Source organism: Drosophila sulfurigaster, chromosome 2R (genome assembly GCF_023558435.1).
Source record: "Drosophila sulfurigaster albostrigata strain 15112-1811.04 chromosome 2R, ASM2355843v2, whole genome shotgun sequence".
In the NCBI taxonomy this organism is placed as follows: domain Eukaryota; kingdom Metazoa; phylum Arthropoda; class Insecta; order Diptera; family Drosophilidae; genus Drosophila; species Drosophila sulfurigaster.
The window spans coordinates 22,543,723-22,563,489 of record NC_084882.1 but is presented as its reverse complement, the minus strand read 5'-3'; the positions used below and the strand labels follow the sequence as shown (position 1 = coordinate 22,563,489).

The window sequence follows — 19,767 nt, the reverse complement described above, 5'->3', positions numbered from 1 at the left end:
TGTTTTAGAAAGCATTGTTTACTAACTTTTAATTACTTCAAAATTTGCAATTTTAAAGTTCAACTTTATTTTAAAACACAATGATCATTATTATTATAAAATAATAATAAGAATTAAAAAAAAAATAGCAAGCACAAAGTTTTTGTTTTTCCAACTTTTATTGTCTTAATTGGATTGAAATAAAAAATTCTAAAGTACAAAATTGGCTTTAAATGCAATATTTACTAAAAATGTACAAGTACACTGAAAGGCATTAAATATAAAATATTGCCAATAAAAAGTGTTTAGAAAGTTGATCAATTTTTAAATTATAAAGAAACACACAGCTGATAATTAAAAAGATAAAAATAATTTAGTCAGAACGCAAATAGTCCAATAATGAATAACAAACATATATGTTATTTTCTACTTAAATATATGTATCTAGTTCACAACAAAGATTTATTTTTATCATTGGCAAAATTCGTAAATATGTAAATTTGGTACACACATATTCCTCTTACATAAATACATTTGTATATGCAGAGTCAATTTATTTTGAATGTATTAAAAATTCTATACTTGTGATTTTAAATTTATGATTTTGGCGTGAACAAATGCGGTTTACAATGTCGTCGTTAATTAGTCCCAGCCTAAAAGTATGCAATGCATTATAATTTATTAACGAGTTGCTTTAAGTTGCATCAAACAAAACCACAACGGGTCATTAAAGTCACATCAAACATTTTGAAAGGAGAGTGAGAATAACATACAACTGCGAGCAAAGTTAGCATTAAAATGCTACGCATTAAGAACGCGAAGAGAACTTTTTACTTAGAAAGAGCGTCAAGAAGAGAACAAAATTGTGATTGTTTGTCTCAAATTGTGTCTGCTGATCGGCTTGTTATCAGCATAGCTGCTAAGTCCAGGGGGTCTAAATAGAAGGCGTTGGAAATGAATTTCAGTTCTGGGTTGAGCGCGAGCAGCTGCAGTTGACAACGGCAAAGTTGCGGAAGGAAGAAGCTGCTGTATATACTATATACAAAATAAAACTTATTTATATTGTTTGTGTGAATTAAATAACGAAAATGCTGCGTCACTTTGTGAGTTCGGAAGGCAAAATTGCCGGCCTAGTGGGCACACAGACACGCCCACACCGCAGTTATCACAGCAAGAAGGGCGTCTGGGGCTATCGACCGGTCGCCAAGCGCGTCTTTGAAGGTAGTTGCAGCCAAGAATAACAACAACAAAAATACTATTTATAAACTTGTACCTGAAAGTGAATGCTGCTAATCTGTGCTAAGTTAATCTAATATTATAAAATTTCCTGTCGGTGAGATAACAATCATTATTAACAAAAACAGAAAATGCTCTGATAAGTGAAACGACAGCCAAACAAACAGTGGAAACGTTTAAAGCGAACTGAAACTTTTTGCTGTAGTGCAAGTGTAGTTGTAAATCAATGGACAAGCTGCTCTTGTTGCCGCCGGGCAGTTTATCAATGCGTATTTGAGTGAAGCCGCAAACCCTTCACCCCACAAGCCAATAACAACAACAGCACGACAACAAAACACAATAAATTGTTGTGGACAAGCAGCAGCCACACTTCAAACATGTTCGTTTGCTTGCCTGCAGTTATCAAACTATTTACACACGCACTTGCAACATGTCTGAAGCAACCTGTTGCGAGTCGCCAGACGTTGCTTTAGTGTAGTAGGCATTAATAATGTATCTTTTGGTATAAATTAAAATGAAACTATGCCATGTAAAACACGTAGAACACAAAAAGGAAACAAATATTCAAATTGGATTTATGCCTTAGCAGGCCACACAATTTGGCAACAGCAACACAATGAGTTTTCAGTCCTGGGTAACAGACTTATCCCAGCAGGAAACTCGTCTGACCTATTAACATCCAAGCCTGGGAGTGTTATTGAAGTTGAACTCACCTTTGGTGCGATATTGACTGCACCAGAGACACTTGTTTGCCAGTCCCTTTGAAGACTTATCCTACGGCTTCAACACAGTTTTTCTCTTGTTGCTGCTGTTGTATTGAATGTCATCAGTTGCGAGTTGTGAGCTTCTGGACCATTGTGCCGTTTTAATTCACTTGACATGCCAATCAGACTGGTATTGCCCTCAACTACTGGCGCTCTTTTGATTTCAGTCACATCCTTCCTGTGCATTTCCTCTGCTCCCCCTCTCACACTCTCTCTCTTTCTCTCGCTCTGTTGTTGTCCCTGCCATGCATAACTGTCCGGTGGCCATTATTCTTTGGGTATTTGCGACGCCAGTTCAATAATATTTACACGCTCGAGTTGGAAATATTTCGCCACAAATATAATACATCATTCATTGTGTGTGTGTGTGTGTCCCAGCAAAGGGAGAGCTTGCATGACCTTCAATTGATTTATCACCAAAAAATATTGTCAAAGAAATTGCATAAATTGTTAAGCAAATCAAGTTTTAATGCATTTCCAAGTAAGCTGGCCAAAAGCACTGTCAATGATCCGTTGGTTATGTGTACATAGAAGCAATCCCTAAGCGACTGCACATCCTTTAAGGCAGGATAATATGTTGGCACATAAACACCTCAGCAAGAAACGAGCTATCAACGGTTTGGCCCAACAAAAAATAAAAGGCCATAAAAAAAACCCAATAAAACGAACAGAACCATATCTCACACATACGAGCACATATCAAATATATATAGCCAGCCTATATATGTGTACTTTATGGCAACGAACCCTAAATACCCTTCTAAATCATAGAGCAATTAATGGTAGCTGTAACTAAATTGATAGACAAACATAATCGACAAAAATCGTTAAATTGTAAATACAATTTAAGACTGTTTAGCACAGTAGTCACGGTAACCGGAAGTGGGAATATACCTCAAATAATGGTTGAGGTCAAGCAGTGGACCTAAAGCCTAAGCTCAAAATGTAGATGCCATAAAAGTAAAATGCCAATAAATTCAAAAGGCCGCACAATGTGGCAATACACAACAGAAATTCGTTTTTCTTTCTTTCGTTTTTTAATAATTTATAACTGCGAGAGAAAATTTATATTGTTTACGCATGTTTTTTTTTTTTTTTTTGGCTCTGCAGTTGCGGAAGAAGCGAAACTGGCAAGGAACTCTCAGGGTAATGTCTATCGCTGGGTCGAGGCCTTTCGCCAGCACGGACACAAATTGGCGGCAGTAAATCCCATCAGCATCAAAGAGCCCAACAGCGAAAGGTAAATAACAAAAAAAGAAACCGTTCGCAATCCTCGCCCACACCATTCGAGGAGCAAGCAATCCCAGTAGCAACGACAGCAGAAACATATAATTTATATTTATATTTTCATTCTTTTGTGTGTTGTCAACTCTGTTTGTGTGTGCGTTGGACAGCAGCGAGCTGCAGGAATTAAATCCCGCATTTTATGGACTGCAGACGCAGCAAGCGGTGCGCACCGCCAACCTCTTGAGTGCTCCAGCGGCATCTTCTGGTGGCAGCCAAAATGTCCAAAATGTTGCCCAGCTGGAGCAGCTGCTGCGGGACATTTACTGCGGCAGCGCAGCGAGCGCTGAGTTTGCCTACATCGAGGTAAGCAGCCATATAATAAGTACATAAATAGCTGACCTCTGACCCCCCTTCTCCTTGTACAGGATACTGAGGAACGCGAATGGCTGGCTCGCAATTTTGAGACACTCAACGAACACCAGCTGCAGTCGACGGAGCGCTGCGAAATTGCCGAATTGCTAATTAAGTCGCAGGCATGGGACAATTTCATGGCCCTCAAATTTCCCACAGTCAAGCGTTATAGCGGCGAAGGAGCCGAGTCCATGTTGGCCTTCTTCTGGCAGCTACTGCGCGACAGTGTGCAAGGTGAGCTAAGAACTGAATTCAACAATATTTTGCTGGGTCTCAGCATGCACTTAAACGATTCTCTAACCCCAAAAATGATGTTCTACTTCGACCACCTATGGCGCCCACCACAACAATGACAACAGCAAACGTTGAGCATGTGGTTCTGGCGATGCCCCACCGAGGACGCACCTCACTGCAAGCGGCAATGTTCAACATGCGACCGGCGAAAGTTTTTCGCAAACTAAGCGGCACATCAGAGTTTGCCGACAACGTCGAGGCCATGTCCGACGTCATAACTCACTTCCGTAAGTTCAAGTTTCTTAGCTTCTTCTCATTATACCCGCTACCCATAGGGTAGAAGGGTATTATAACTTTGTGCCGGCAGGAAATGTATGTAACAGGTAGAAGGAGGCATCTCCGACCCTATAAAGTATATATATTCTTGATCAGCGTCAACAGCCGAGACGATATAGCCATGTCCGTCTGTCCGTCTGTCCGTCCGTCCGTCTGTCCGTCTGTCCGTCTGTCCGTATGAACACCTAGATCTCAGAGACTATAAGAGATAGAGCTATAATTTTTTCGACAGCATTTGTTATGTTTGCCACGTCCACTTCCGCCCCGCAAATCAAAAATCGATTAACAAGCGTAATTTTAAAGCTAGAGTTACGAATTTTGGTGTGTATGATAACTATTATATTAGTTATGAATTCTGAAAATTTGGTTGCGATCAGATAGAAATTGTCGAAGTTATTAATGAAATACTTTTGTATGGACAAAACGCCTACTTACTAGGGTCTGAGTTGCTTTGGCTGACAATCTGGTATATTGTGCCGTCTATGGTATATTTTGAATGCGGTACTATATCGATATACCACATATACCATTTGGTATAATTTTTAGTATTTTTGTAGTATATTTGGTATATTTTGAGAATAATACCGCAAAATATATTGCTTTCATTCAAAATGGGTAGTGGTATCTCACAGTCGAGTACACTCGACTGTAGCTTTCTTACTTGTTTTCTATTTCGTTTGTTTGTTGTTCGTCGAACACACGCTGCGTATGCGTAATTTAATCAAAACTCTTATATCTTGTGTGCGCAGATGTTTCGGAGCAGCTGCAAGTGCTGGGCAAAAGCATCAACTTTAGCATGATACGTAATCCCTCTCACTTGGAGGTAAGTCTTTAAATTTGTATTAGAAAGGATTACACATTCATTCCGCTCACTCGAACAGGCAGCTAATCCTGTGGCTATGGGCAAGACACGTTCCAAGCAGCAGACTCGCGGCGAAGGCGCTTTCGACAGCGCGGCTACAGCTCAACCCTTTGGCCAACATGTGGTCAATGTGATACTCCATGGTGATGCCGCTTTTGCCGGCCAGGGCATCAATCAGGAGTGCCTCAACATGGCCTACGTGCCGCACTTTGAAGTCGGCGGCAGCGTGCATCTCATTGTCAACAATCAAGTAGGCTTCACCACGCCTGCAGAGCGTGGACGTTCATCTGCTTACTCCTCCGATTTGGCTAAGTCGATACAGGCGCCTGTATTCCACGTCAACGGAGATGATCCCGAAGCTGTGGCACGCATCACCAACTTGGCCTTCCGTTATCAGCGCGAGTTCCGCAAGGATATCTTCATCGATATGAACTGCTTCCGTCGTTGGGGTCACAATGAGGTCGATGACCCAACGTTTACCAACCCCTTGATCTATAAAATCATTCATCAGCGTCAGTCTGTGCCCGATCTCTATGCCGACAAATTGGCCACAGAAGGTGTCTTAAGCAAAGACGAGGCCAAGCAGCTGCGTGAGAAGTACATGACTCATCTGGGCGAGGAACTGGCTCTGGCGCTCACCTACGTACCGCCTCCCTCGTTCTTTGAGAAGCAATGGGCTGGCCTCACCTCGGCACCAGCAAATGAACTGACCTATTGGGACACTGGCTTGGACTATGGTCTGCTGCACTGGATTGGCCAGCAGAGCGTGGCCTATCCCGAGGACTTTGTAAGTTGGCTACAGTCTCCTAGACCTCTCAGCATTGTACTTTCTTTTACATAGAGTACAACTTTGTACCAACTTGTTATATTATTGTTCTTAAAAAATCTTAGCACACGTAATTATAGTATCATAACTTACTTCCTTTTGCTTTTAGTCCGTGCATCCGCATCTGCTCAAGACCCACATCCAAGGGCGCCTCAAGAAGCTAGAGGCAGGCAACAAAATCGACTGGGCCACAGCAGAGGCATTGGCCATTGGCAGTCTGATGTACCAGGGACACAATGTACGCATCAGTGGCGAGGATGTGGGACGCGGTACCTTCTCCCATCGCCATGCCATGCTGGTGGATCAGAAGACCAACGAAATGTACATTCCACTCAATCACATCGAAGGCGGCAACGGTGGCAAATTGGAGCTGGCTCACAGCATTTTATCCGAGGAGGCTGTGCTGGCTTTCGAATATGGCATGGCCATTGATAATCCTCAGAATCTGATTATATGGGAGGCGCAATTCGGTGACTTTGCCAATGGTGCCCAAATCATTATTGATACCTTCATAGTTTCGGGCGAAAGTGAGTAAACTGCCTCGCATGACTTGCTACATCAAATCCTCAATTTATCCCCCATCAACTGCTCAATCTATTTATAGCCAAATGGATGGACTCAAATGCACTGGTCATGCTGTTGCCACATGGTTACGATGGCGTTGCCTCCGAGCACAGTTCGTGCCGCATCGAACGCTTCCTGCAGCTGTGCGACTCGAAGGAAACATCGCCCGATGGCGATGGCGTCAATGTGCATGTGGTGAACCCCACAACACCTGCCCAATACTATCATGTGCTGCGTCGCCAGCTGGCACGCAACTTCCGCAAGCCTTTGGTGGTGATAGCGCCCAAGACTCTGCTACGTCTGTCGGCAGCGACCTCAACGCACGAGGACTTCCAGCCGGGCAGCATGTTCCACAATGTGCTAGGTACAATACAGTAGCTGTCGTTTTATGGCTTCCCTTTTCTTAACTCACTCTGTACCCATTACAGGAGATAACACCGTGCAACCGGAACAGGTGCGCAAGGTCATCTTGTGCAGCGGCAAGCACTATTACAATCTGGTCGAGGAGCGACAGAAGCGAGAGGCTCACGATACGGCCATTGTGCGTCTGGAATCGTTGTGTCCCTTCCCCGTGCAGGAGCTGCAAGCCCAGCTGGCGCAATACGGCAACGTGCAATGTAAGTGCTCGTCATAAACCTGCAAACCTTCTGTTTTACGCTTTTCTTTGCTTCTTTAATACAGCGTTCATTTGGAGCCAGGAGGAGCACCGCAATATGGGTGCCTGGACATTTGTGCAGCCACGCTTTGAAAATTTAATTGGGCAGCAGGTAAGGCAAACAAATTTACCGAGTTATGCTATAATATAATCAACAACTCGCCCCCACACACACACAGCTCAAATACTGCGGTCGCTCTGAGGCACCAACTCCAGCCACTGGCATTGGCAAAGTGCATAAACAGGAAGCTGCTGAGGTTGTCGCCGCCCCCTTTGAAGTTTAGGGAGTCGCTGCCTTCTGCCTTATGCCTCCATCCCCTTCTCCACTTCCATAGCATATATCACAAAGTACTTTAGCTCAATAAAACTGCCGAAAAAAACCAACAACAGTGAGGGAAAACCAGGAAAAAATAAATGTATACAAGGCCTGGAAAAAGTTCAATGTGGGGGGGCATTACATAATAATTTATCGTATGGAAAAAAAGAGAAGAAAAGTCACAAACTTTATGGCAAAGTTTTTAATTGTTTGTTGCCACTGTGTCCACGGTACATCATTTGCTGTTGCTGCTCGTGGCCATAAAAAATTGCAAGGTTTAATGCTAGACAATTTGTGACAGAGCGGAAAAGGAAAATAATGTAAAGAAAAGTCTATTTAACCTACCGTAAATATTTATTATGTTTATGAAACATTTTACAGACTTTCAATTGGAATTGTTTAAGCGGCGAAGTGACCTAACTTAAGTAATGTATATAGTTATAAATCGGAGGATTAACGTATGTGGATAACATAGACAAGAAAATTGCACAATAAAATACAAAAGAAAACTAATTCAATTATTTTAAGTAATATCAAATATTTTAAGTACTACAAATGGTATATAAAGTTGAAATGGAATGAGGTATGTGGTGAGGTGAGGTGAGGATTCCTACATATAAGGCGTTGGCCAAGGACTCTAAATTGTGGACTCTAAAGCAACTTCGCTGGGTGTTCAGTGCTAGTAAGGGAGTCGTCGAAGAAAATAAAAGGTAAGAAGGTAAGAAAAAGTCTCATCACGCTTAATTTCTAGATGGTCAGGCACAATTCATCAACTAGGCCAGTTCCCAAAGGAAACACAACCAACTTAGACGACCTGCCTGCCATAGACTCGCTCTAGAATATCGTAAAAGTCGGTGGACGTCTTATATGCAAAGTACAGAAGTCACATCCAAAACACAAAGCCCAGGCACACGGCTATTACAATCAGGGCTGTTTCTTTACAATTGGCATTGTCCCAACCGCACTCCAGATCGAATTTCAAAGCCTGCAATTGATAAATTAAATTTATAGTTAATTAACACTTTGATATCAATTCATGTGCACTTACTTCCAAGAGCTGTTGACCGCCTTTGTTATCACAACGCGTCTCGCGAAGATCGTCGTCGTGATCATCGCAATTGTGGCGTCCATAAACCTGGCACGGTGAGTTCATGAACGTGCGGAAAACTGTATCGGTCCAAGTCTGCGAGGAGCAGATGTATTGTCTGCGCTTGCGCTGCCAGAACTCCACCCAACTAAAGGAAGAAGACAGAATGAGCAAATGGTTCATCACTTGATTAACTAAACTCACCCCAAATCGCAATCGCAGTTGAGATCCGTGTGAGACATCTTGAGGTCGGTTAGGAAGACGCTGTTCGGCAGATAAGGCACTGCGCCAGTGTTTGGGATTTGGTATCTTTTTCAAATTGCGATTGTGATAGCGTATGTCCAGCGAAATATTGCGTACCCGCCCCATGTGCTTGAAGAAGTTTGGCGGCAAGGCTTGCAGTGAAGTATTAAACAATTGCATGTACAGGTAAGGAGAACGCATGCCCTAAATTTAAAAGAGATGAATATGTAATTAAATATTTAAGAAAGCTTTTAAAAAAAGTCTCACTCTAAGTATGCGCTCGTTAATATTCGTAAACTGCGGCCCACTAAACGTAATGTTTGTCAACTTTGATGGCAGATGTCCTTCCATTTCACGCAGCAGATCTGTTGGCATGCCCAGCTGTACTGTCTGCATTTCCTGCGTGGGTCCCGAACCCTTTTTGACAATGCGTGTAAAAGGCTGCGGTGCCTCAATCCACAGCTCTCTGATATTGTGATGATGGCGCAGCAAATGAGGAATATTAAAGTGCTCTAGGTGCGAATAGGCAGTAAGCTTGAGGGAACGCAAGTGGGGCAGTGAATCGAGGCAACCATACTCGAAATAATGCAAACGGAAGTTGGAGATGTCCAGCATTTCGAGATCCTCGTTGACGCCATCAAAACTGTTGTTGTTGAGCGAGGTAATCGGGTTTCCTGAGAGCATTAGACGGCTGTAAAATAAACAATTATAAATTACATTTAAAATTAAAATAAAGTTTGTTTTACTCACCGCAAATGTGGGAGCGATTGCGTCATTAGAGGAACATTGGTCAAGTCATTGTTCGAGAGATCCAGCATGCGCAGATTGCTCATGTTATGCGCCAGCTCCTGGGGAATGGAAGGCAGTTCATTGTAGCCCAGACGGAACTCTCGCAGATACTTCAAACGTATCTCAGGCACTGTGCTGAGTGAAACATTCTCCAAGCCGAGCTTAATTAGTGAAGTTTCCAGTCCCATAAACGATTTATCCATAACTTTAAGATCACGATTGTGGGAGAGATCGAGAACTGCCAATTTGGGCATTGTGGCAAAGACAGCATCATCGATTCGCAGCAAATAGTTATACGAGATGTCTAGATAACGAAGGGACTGAAAGAGATGAAGAAGAATAAATTTTTTTTTTTTTTAAATCGAGGACTGTTAGTACTCACTCTGAACTTGTTCGACAGATCCATGCTGTGTATAGTGGAAATGAAATTATTGGACAAATGCAGTTCGCAGAGCGTCAAGGCAGCCAAACTGGAGAGCGAAGAGGATGGTATCTTCAGTAGCATATTGTGCGAGACATCCAATCTGCAAATATTAAAAAAATATACTCGTATATCATATATTCTACAAATATTTGTTTAACCCAACTTACTTCTCCATGCCGCCATTGTAGAAGAGATTATCGGGCAAACCGCGCAGTTTGTTGTGCGAAAAGTCCACAATGCGCAATCCTTGCACTGGCTTAAAGATATCCTGTGGAATGTCGGTCAAGTAATTATGATCGAAGAAGACCAACTGCAGTTGTTTGGTATTTTTGAAGGCATCAAAGTCCAGTTCATGTATCCAATTGTAGCTTAGATCAAGCCACTGCAAATGCGGCATGTTGCCAAACACATCTCGAGTGGTGTTCTATGAGAAAGGCAATATTTAGTAAACTATTAAGTTTTTTACTTAGAAAGACGCACCATGAGCGAATTATAACCCAAATGCAAGTGGGTCAACGAAATCTCAGCAGGCCGGAAATAGCCAGGATAGATAATGGAGATGTTATTGTGGGACAGATCCAAGATCTTGATATTCGAGTGATACATGCCGCCTTTAAAAACAAAGATTATTAGCAACTTTTAGTATTTATAATTCGTGATTCTTTCTACCATGCTCATTGCGTCCACTCCATGATGAATTGTACATCAGCTGCCGGATCTGATTGTGGCTAACATTCACCTTTAAATTGGACAACGTTCCAACTTGATCAAAGTAATCGAAATTAAAGTTTGGCAGCTGATTGAAAGCCATATCCAAAATCTCGAGTTTGGGCAGATTTTGGAAAGATTCCTCAGCCAGATTGTTTAGTTTATTGCCACGCAAACTTAGATACTCCAATTCATCCAAATTCATAAATGCACGACGCTCGACCTTGTCGATTTTATTGTCATCCAACTGTAGTTTGCGCAACGCTTCCAAGTCAAAGAAAGTGTGTTGCGATATCGATGTCAAATGATTGAAACGCAACGAAATCTCCTCCAGCTTAGAGTGTATATCGCCTTGGAAAGTGCCCTTCAGCACCTGCTCAATGCGATTGTCGTGCAGCTCCAGCAATCGCAGATTCTTCAGGAAATGAAAACTCGTATCGCTCATGCTGCTAATGTGATTATTGCTAAAGTCCAGCTCCTGCAGCGAAGTAAGATGTCTCAATGCCTCTGCAGGCAAAGCACTGCCAGAGTAGCCATGCGACATCTTCAACGAGATCAGCGAGTGTCCAATCTACAAATTAATGCATAAATTATAAAGGAGTCAAAGGAAACTCTTAACTGAAAACAAACTTCATGGAACGCATCATTCTCAATGCTAGAAATGCCATTCTCACTAAAGTCCAGACGCTTTAATCCTCGTACATGCTTGAAAGCATGCGATTGTATGCCCGAGAGACTCGCTCGCGTTATCTGCAGATCCTCCAGTTCGACACCAAAGTCCTTGAAGTCCTCAGGACCCACCGAGGAGGAACCCATGCGTGAGATGGACAGCGATCGCATGTTCCGCATTCTGGTCATACTTTTTGCAAATAAATACAAAATACGATTTGCTGGGATAAGGGGTGCGGGGAACAGGATTGTTTCTTTTTGTGCTGGGGTCACTTACTTGCGCAACGTTTGCAGATTGGTTGGATCATTGCGATCGCCACTCAGATCCAGTTTAAGCAACGTGTAATGCATGGCATTAAAGGTTTCTGTGGGCTTCGGGATTTTGATCTTATTGTCACGCATGCTGATGACCCTGTTTAAAGAGAGAGAGAGAGAAAAAGAGAGAAGGAAAAGTGGAAAAGCAAAATGCTGGTTAGCTACTTATTTCATTTCCCCTTTTTTTCGTCACGTTTCCGTTTCGAAAGCAGGTCACACACTTAGGGGAAGCCCCACATCGCTGTTGGGCGGGCGCCAGCCAATCCGATTAGGCTTGAGTCTCCAACCACTTACCTCAAGACATCGAAATTATTGAACAGCTTGTGGTGTAACTTGGTTAGATTGTTGCCCGACAGATCCAAAATCTGCAGACTATTCACCAAACTATCAAAGGCCACCGGCGAAATATTCGTCAGTCCACAATAACGCATATAGATCTCGCGTATGCGAGCAGGTTTAAATGCATCATCCTAATGAATAATAAATCATATCATTATATCATATCAATCAGGGATCATGTTTAATTCTTAGATGCGACTCACTCGCAGTGTGTGTATCGGATTGCCATCGAAGAAGGTGCGATTGACGGTATCAAAATATTTGAACGAATTCGGTGGCAGCACTTCAATGTGATTGTACTCCAAGTGCAGATTGTCCAGATTCAGTTTGGTGTTGGCCTTAATATCATACGTTTCATTACCACTCAAAGACCAGATGACATTGTGGGAAATGTCCAGCGTACGCAGACTTTTTAGCGGACCCAGTGCATCGTAGGGAATCTCCGAGAGAATGTTATCCGTAAGCAACAGCCGCGTCAAACGCGGCATCCCATCAATAAACACATTGGGATCTATCTCAAACAGACTATTCCCACTCAAATCCAGCGTCTCGAGATTGAGCAGACCCGAAAAACTGTGCGACTGCAGCATGGAAATGCAATTCTCGCCTAGTATCAAACTCTGCAACGATTCCTCTAGGCCACGAAACGAATCATGGTGTATGGCCGTTATATGATTATCCGATAAATCCAGAATACGCAGCTTCTGCAGATGTCGCAGTGATTTCGAAGGAATCTCGACCAAATCGTTTTGTGGCAATATCAATTCCCACAGCGAACGCTCCAGGCCAGTGAACGCATCATCGGGTATCTCAGTCAAATGATTGCCCGATATCTTCAGGCGATACATGCCTGTCGATTGCAGGAAATATGGCTCGATTTCTCGCAATCCCGTATTCTCCATGTGTAACATGAAAACCTACGACAAAACCCGATTGCTCCAGTAATTTCCTTAACAGTTTCCTCTTACTCACCTTCGATTGGTTCACCATGCGTGGCAATGCGGGAAACGGCACATTCTTGCAGTGCACAATGCCCAGATCTGTCGAGGATTGGGAACACGTACACATCACATTGTAAGTACACGGCGGATAACGAGTTTCTTCCGTTTCGCGACTGAACATCGAGGCACGCGCCAAGGACATCCAGATCATGATGATCAGCGTTATGGTAAGGAAGGCATAGCCAAATTTGAAGAAGAATTCAAGACCCTGCAAGACCCCAAGAAAGCAAACACAGGGAAATAATTCTCAGAACTTGGAAAATTAAAAAAAACTCAGAAGGAAAAAGAACAAAGGCTTTTTGTGAGGTTTCACTTTGCACTTTTAAGGTTATTTCAGCAGCGAGTATCAAATGTCCTTAATCCTTTACAAGATTAAATAAATCTTGTGTTTTCATTTTTATTTGTATATCTCACACACCATTTTGTTAATTAGATTATCCACTCGCGATAATTGGCATTTAGAACTGGTTTAACTCTATATAGCTTGGCTTCAAGACTGCGAAAACTGCTGCGACGGCGACTCAAAATTCCAATTTTCAATTTGTGTCTCCTGCTAAGGATGTGGTGCGGCACTTTAAAGGCTTCAAACTCAAGTTGAAAATTCCTTTTTTCGTTTGGTTTTCTTTTGTTTTTAGCCCAGTATTGGCTAGTGACAACCACAAAACACGTCCGAACCGCAGCGCGTTCCACGCACGTCTGAGACTTGAAAATCAATCGGGTTAAGCATTCAACGACAACAGTACAAGTGGCCCAAGACGCCTAATTGGATTGTAACATTTCGTGGATACTCGCTATGGCCACCAGTCGACCACCTTCTGCTTGTGCTCCTCCTCTTGGCCAATGGGCCAGACACAAATGTGGTCCGATTTATAGCATTACTTTACGCCTGATTGCCTGCTCATTTCCTCGCTGTTTTTTTTTGTGCATTTTGTTTAGAATATGGTAAGCAAAACACATACAGAGACAGCAATTGGAACGCGGGTGCTTACTATCTAAATCCAAAAGATTCCAAGCCTTGAGCTATCCAAGGCAATACTCATGCATGACTGATACCCAGTCAAAGTACATGAGTTTCTCCACACAGCAAGCAAGCACACAACGGCTTAAAACTTGTAGGAATTCGCATTGAGCATGATTTTGGGGCAGCGCCGTGTGAAAAGCAGGTTGTAAAACAAGTGACAATTGGTGGTACAAATTGTTTATAATTCTATTACGCACGAAATACTTTCAAATCTCATGTGAACATTTACAATGTCAACCGCGCTTTGATTTTACTTTAGTGTGCGAATTTTCCGATATAGCCACGAATGATACGTGCGCTCCTTGACCATTTCCTTGTCTGTAAAATGTGAAATAATTAACATGGCTTTGTTAAACTATTTAAATGGCTTTGAAACTCACCATCAGACTGAAAGCATTGCACCAAATCAGGTGGACAAATGTTCTCGAGATTGAAGTAGAATGTGGTTGTTAGTTCCCTAAACTTGTTGCTCGACTTCATGGTTATATGCCGTGAGTGCGGATCCTTGCCGTCCAAATGTTCGCGCACATAATGAGCAGACAGCTGAATGTCAACAACATCGCTTACTTGATCATCAATGCACTCCAATTGACGCGGTGATTTGTTTAACAACTGAGTGCAGACATCGGCATAGACTGTTAAATATATAAGATTAAATCAGTTACAAATCGTCAACAAATTCTATTTCTCTCCTACCATTTGGCAAATTCAAATTAATGTGTATCATCAGAATGTGCTCCAGCGTGCAATGTATTTGAAATAGCTTTGAAATCGACATCAGACTGTCCTTTTCATCAAATGTACTGTTCTTAAATCCTCCATCATCGCCATTCTGAAATTTTCCAGCCGCCTGCTTGCTGTCAGCACTATGATGCAACAGCGTTTTCCGCATGCCACCAGCTCCAGCGCCATTGGGTGCAGTATCACCTCGCACAGCATTGTGAAGCGACTTGCGCAGCTTGGGCAGCTCATTGCCAGCATCAGTTTCTGCAGCTGCTGTAGTGCTGCCCTTCAGCAAACTGGTGCTGCAGATTTTGCTTTCCGTAAAGATAAACTCATAATCCTTGTAAACCTTTTCCAGCCCAATCTCCAACAGCAATTCCAAGGGTTCGGCGCCACTAAGGCAAGGCATTGCCAAGCGACTGTTGGCCAGATTTGAAATGATTTCAGCCAAACGATTCTTGTTGGTCGGCATGTTCTGTCACAGTAAAATAAAAGTTGAGACTTGTATGGTCATGGTATTAAGGGATCTTTAAATTTACCACAATGTTGCAGCGCACAGCGCATTGAAAGAGCATGTTGAAGGCAATCTTCAGATCCTTATACGAAGTGCAACCTAAACAAATGGGAATTATTTTATAAAACGTTGTTTACCGCACAATAAAAAGATAATTGTTAAAACTAAATTTATTTAATATATAATATAGAGAGAAAGAAGAGTATACATTACAAACCCATTAGAATTTAATTTAAAAAATCTACATAGTACTTTCATTACTTACATTTTAGCAACTCCCAAAGCTTGTCGGTCAAATCGGTAACCCGTCGCAGCTTGGCCTGCTGCACTACCTCCTCAATGTCGTTCTCCGCATGCCCATCTGTGAAGACGTCCGTAAAACCAGAAACCTCAGTCATTGTCTTATTGATCGATTCACGCAGCTCGTCCATATCGATGCCGCTACCACAACGATAAACAGGATCACGCATTCGACCCGCCTTCTCATCGCTGTGATAGTTGAGGATATCTTCCCTAATATAAATCAATATTCTCAGCTGATTCATAAAGTCATCGGTCAAAGGACCGCAATCGCTGACCCGAAATGTTTGATTCAACACCAAATTGCCAGCACTCAGATCGACTAGCAACGGCAACGCAGCTGTTGTGGACCAATTGAAGCGCAACGTCATCGAGGGATTCACCTGGTAACAGTTCTCAATGAAGGTCTCCAACGCGTCAGCCATGCCATGTTGTCTCACCAGCGATTGTGAAGTGACCATATATGATGGAAGAACTCCAGCATAGCTGACAATCCCGCGTGAAAAATGCTTTGGATTGAATTCATATTGCAACAACATTGTTTGGTTGTGATCGCTGCCATCGCATAGAAACCAAACGGATCCTTGGCCATCACCGGCTTGCTGAAAGTGTTCACTGCAGATAATGGCACGGGCTTTATCCACTGGCTGGCCGCGATGATATTCCTCATCCTGGCGCCAAGGATTCCGATTAACAATGTTCAAGTCGGCAAGAGATAAATCACCAATGGCATCCACAACGCAATCGTCCTTCAGCGGGCTGCCAGTGAGATCGAGATCCACTCCATTATTAGGACGACGTTCTCGTTCCGATTGCATTAACAATTTTGTTGGCGTCGTTGAAATGGTGGTGCCGCCTTTGCGATTCTCATTATAGACGTAAATCATTTTGCCAGCAGCTTCGTGCGCGCCAATTAATCGAATTAAATAACTGGGCGGCGCGCTATATGTGATTGTATAGTGATCACCATATCTGCGCAGTAACTCTGCATATATATTCGCTAGATTCGACATTTAATGCAGCGCTCTTTAAAATAATTTAAGTAAAATAAAAATTCGAACGTTCGGCCGTAAACTATTTCTTGCAAATCAAATTGAATTGTGTGGGAACTCTTCTTCTTTGCATTTGAATTGCATTACGCCATTCAAATCAAAACATTTTCATAGTGATAAACACTGGCAATTTATTTTCTGCAACTCTTCAGTTTTCGAATAATGTTCTAAATAATTTGAATTTTGAAATAAAATTTATTTTTAATAAAATTAATATAATTGAGGTTAATTTTATGAATTACTAAAAAAGGGTCAAATACGACTCTCATTCAAATTTAACAGACATTTTTTAATAGGTAACATCCCAATGCAATTAACATTAGCCCATAAATTAATAACACAACTTTCAATATCGCTAATAATAATATTCCCTTAATAAATAATTCATTTTAATTACATCTATATAAATAAAAACATAAATTTCGTTAACGTTAATAATAATGTGAAATTGATTATAGTGGTAAGCTGAATGCTACGTAACCATGATATGTAAACACTGTGTGTTGTTTGGATAACAGTTTGTTTAGGCCAGTGTGGCCATGTATGGCGCAAACTTTTGGTCAAATTTAAAATACAATTTGCGATCACACTGGTCAGTCGCATCGTCGCACGTGTTGATATTGTTTTTATATCAGCATTTTCATTTATTAAATAGTTTAGCATCATGTCCGACTTTGAATTACAAGACAGTGGCTCCGAATTTGATTCAGATGACAATTCTGATGCAGAGGTATGTTAGGCCGACACAGTTTGAAACAATCCAGTACTCAGAATTTAATGTATTTTACAGCTGCAAGCCGCTTTCGAGCGTGGTGAGCTGAAACCGGGTCTAAATGTGGAATTTGGCGGACAACGCGTCAAAATCAATGATATTGTAAGTAAAACCAAAAAGTTACAGGTGCACATATTAAATATTTTGAATTTGCAGACAAAGCTATTAGCCAAGGCACAAGCCATTCGTCTAGATCTTCCCTGGGAAGAACGCTTAGACATGGTTAACGATCTGGCGCCTCTTGCTCCGGAGTTGGCTGTTCAGCTGGAGAAACACGAACAGAAGCGCGCAAATCAGTTCAAGGGCAATGCCAAGATACCCTATGTACGCCCCGAAGAGGATCCCGTGTTGAATGACTTCAAACGCGAAATGCTCTTCCATCGTCAAGCTCAAGCCGCAGTGGTCGAGGGAATACAGCGATTGCACAAACTGGGCATTAAGACACGTCGTCCCGATGACTATTTCGCCGAGATGGCCAAATCCGACGAACACATGCAGAAGGTGCGATCCAATCTGATGGCCAAACAGCAAGGACAAGCGAAATCAGAACGCATCAAGCAAATACGCGAACAGCGCAAGATGGGCAAAATGCTGGCCAAGCAGACTAAGGTACAGCGTGAAGCTGAGAAGAAGGAGATGCTGGATAAGCTCAAAAAGTTCCGAAAGGGCAAGCTGAAGAATCTGGACTTCCTCGAGGATGCCAAGGCGCTGGAATCGAAGCAGAAGCAATCCGCTGACAAACGGAAACAACGCAACAAAAAATTCGGCTTTGGTGGCAAAAAGAAGGGACAAAAGCGCAACACAAAAGCCTCGGCCGCCGGACTCGAGGCGGAGAAGTCAACAAGACGTCAACGTGGCGTCAAAGCTGGTGCCTCGGTGAACAAGCGAATGGGTAAATCGCGACGCATTAAAGCCAAGGGAAGAAAGTAAAGATCAGCGTTATGATTAAGTGACCCAAACGTAGTTTTATTAGATTTATTACAAGCTAAATACACTTTGTATGTACATTAAAAGAAAACAAAAGAAATTCTGCTAGTTATTCTTCCGCTTGCTTGTGCTTCTTTTTCTTTTTCTTAGACTTGCTGGGCTCGCAGGATTCCTCTTCCGCAGCTTCGACTTGCCTGCGTTTTTTCGTTTTAACTGGCGTCGCTTCATCTGCAATCTCTTCAACCTCGGCCTTGTTCTTTTTGAGTTTCTTCTTTTTCACTTTCACTGGCTCCTCTGGCTCGGGCTCCCTTATTTTGTCCTGCAGCTTCACTGGCTCTTCTTTTTCGGGATCCCTTCGTTTACCATGCAGCTTCTCTAGCATCTCTCGCTCCTGCTGTTCCACGCGTGCGAGTTTCCCACTCAATTTCAAACCATGACGCGCTCCCTTGTGCGCGGTGCGTCCTCCGCAAGCCTTGAACAACTCCTCATCCGTCATTACATGCACTTTGGAGACAGTAATGTCATCGACCTTGATGCGATCTGTGTTCACCACTTCACCGCCCTCTTGGGTGAGCAGCGCTGATTTTAAAAAGTTCTCGTAGACCGCACCACCTTCTGCATCTCGCTGCTGATCCTTAGCTTTCTTTAGCTTGCGAGCAGAGTAACCTTTTGTGGATATTTCCACGGCTTCTTCGCCCGCCTTACGTCCAGTGCTTACTTTTCCATTCTCCTCCACTTGTACGCTCACGTTGGAGGAGGCCTCGTTGAAGCAACGTTCCCACCAGTGATCATTAAATTCTGTGGCACGATCAACGCCTAGGCCAGCATTGTCAAACTTTAAGCTGGCTTTCAGCGGCACTGCAATGCCAGTGTTGTTTTTTCCTAGGCCGTCGCCTTCTTTCCAGCCGTATTTACCTAGTATTTTCTTAGCAAAATCCATTTAACAATGTGATTTTGTTTTGATATCGTAAACAAGAATTTAAGTTTATCGATAACGAGTAGCAGCGTGTTGCCGTTGCGGCAACATGTGACTGCCAAGCTAACGCAGGGTTGCAATAATGATTCAATCATGAACAGAGTTGCATTTTTGGCGCTATTTGTAGAATATTTAAAAGCCGTTATACGCTGTCAGCCACAACCCAACAAAATTTATTTAAAAACCAATTAAAAGACAATTTGTTACTTTGTCGCATTCATATTTCCTTTATTTCACAATCTTTCAGATTCCGTTACTTCGTGTTGTTCTAGCCAAGAAAACACTCAACTTTATTCAACAATGTGAAAATTAAACTGCATTAAGTGGCAATTAAATATTACATAAAAAAAAAACAGATTTAAACATAATGAAACGTTATCAGTACGCGCCACAATAAATTCAAAACTAGCAGAAACACACAGGTGCATTGCATGCACACCACGGCGGCCTCAGTTCAATAGTTGTGTGAGAAAGAGTTGCACGTGCTACTAGCCGAT

The 19,767-nt window shown here is 42.4% G+C and overlaps 5 protein-coding genes across 6 annotated transcripts; 2 read left to right on the top strand and 3 right to left on the bottom strand.

The window, feature by feature from the left end:
• Nucleotides 1-952: 952 nt before the first annotated feature.
• Nucleotides 953-12,543, top strand: LOC133838643 (probable 2-oxoglutarate dehydrogenase E1 component DHKTD1 homolog, mitochondrial). 2 transcript variants are annotated; one of them, XM_062269810.1, is made up of 12 exons: nt 953-1,200; nt 3,090-3,219; nt 3,377-3,569; nt 3,632-3,851; nt 3,977-4,138; nt 4,937-5,010; nt 5,069-5,836; nt 5,985-6,402; nt 6,480-6,803; nt 6,868-7,056; nt 7,121-7,206; nt 7,274-12,543. In XM_062269810.1, exons 1-12 carry the CDS (start codon nt 1,068-1,070, stop codon nt 7,376-7,378), a joined length of 2,802 nt encoding a protein of 933 aa, XP_062125794.1. In that variant the 5' UTR covers nt 953-1,067; the 3' UTR covers nt 7,379-12,543. The 2 variants fall into 2 exon arrangements, with proteins under 2 accessions (XP_062125794.1, XP_062125793.1); XM_062269809.1 differs by having other exon boundaries at nt 3,374-3,569.
• On the bottom strand, nt 7,746-13,690 carry LOC133838642 (chaoptin). Its single transcript, XM_062269808.1, is given in 16 exon segments — nt 7,746-8,395; nt 8,459-8,645; nt 8,702-8,796; nt 8,798-8,944; nt 9,008-9,431; nt 9,491-9,849; nt 9,912-10,053; nt 10,121-10,377; nt 10,434-10,564; nt 10,623-11,232; nt 11,292-11,511; nt 11,608-11,742; nt 11,940-12,115; nt 12,188-12,901; nt 12,957-13,193; nt 13,404-13,690. Coding segments are annotated over 16 exon segments (4,017 nt in total). The 5' UTR covers nt 13,407-13,690; the 3' UTR covers nt 7,746-8,215.
• A 221-nt stretch (nt 13,691-13,911) lies between these two features.
• On the bottom strand, nt 13,912-16,700 carry LOC133838645 (protein zwilch). The gene is made up of 5 exons (XM_062269815.1): nt 15,509-16,700; nt 15,269-15,342; nt 14,703-15,204; nt 14,387-14,641; nt 13,912-14,324 (listed from the first exon to the last, which is right to left on the bottom strand). Exons 1-5 carry the CDS (start codon nt 16,554-16,556, stop codon nt 14,257-14,259), a joined length of 1,947 nt encoding a protein of 648 aa, XP_062125799.1. The 5' UTR covers nt 16,557-16,700; the 3' UTR covers nt 13,912-14,256.
• Nucleotides 16,701-17,164: 464 nt separating this feature from the next.
• Nucleotides 17,165-18,405, top strand: LOC133839590 (probable rRNA-processing protein EBP2 homolog). Its single transcript, XM_062271207.1, has 3 exons — nt 17,165-17,325; nt 17,386-17,469; nt 17,524-18,405. Exons 1-3 carry the CDS (start codon nt 17,260-17,262, stop codon nt 18,295-18,297), a joined length of 924 nt encoding a protein of 307 aa, XP_062127191.1. The 5' UTR covers nt 17,165-17,259; the 3' UTR covers nt 18,298-18,405.
• Nucleotides 18,313-19,294, bottom strand: LOC133839591 (G patch domain-containing protein 4). The gene has a single exon (XM_062271208.1). The coding sequence runs from the start codon at nt 19,232-19,234 to the stop codon at nt 18,404-18,406; it is 831 nt and encodes a 276-aa protein (XP_062127192.1). The 5' UTR covers nt 19,235-19,294; the 3' UTR covers nt 18,313-18,403.
• Between the last annotated feature and the right edge of the window lie 473 nt (nt 19,295-19,767).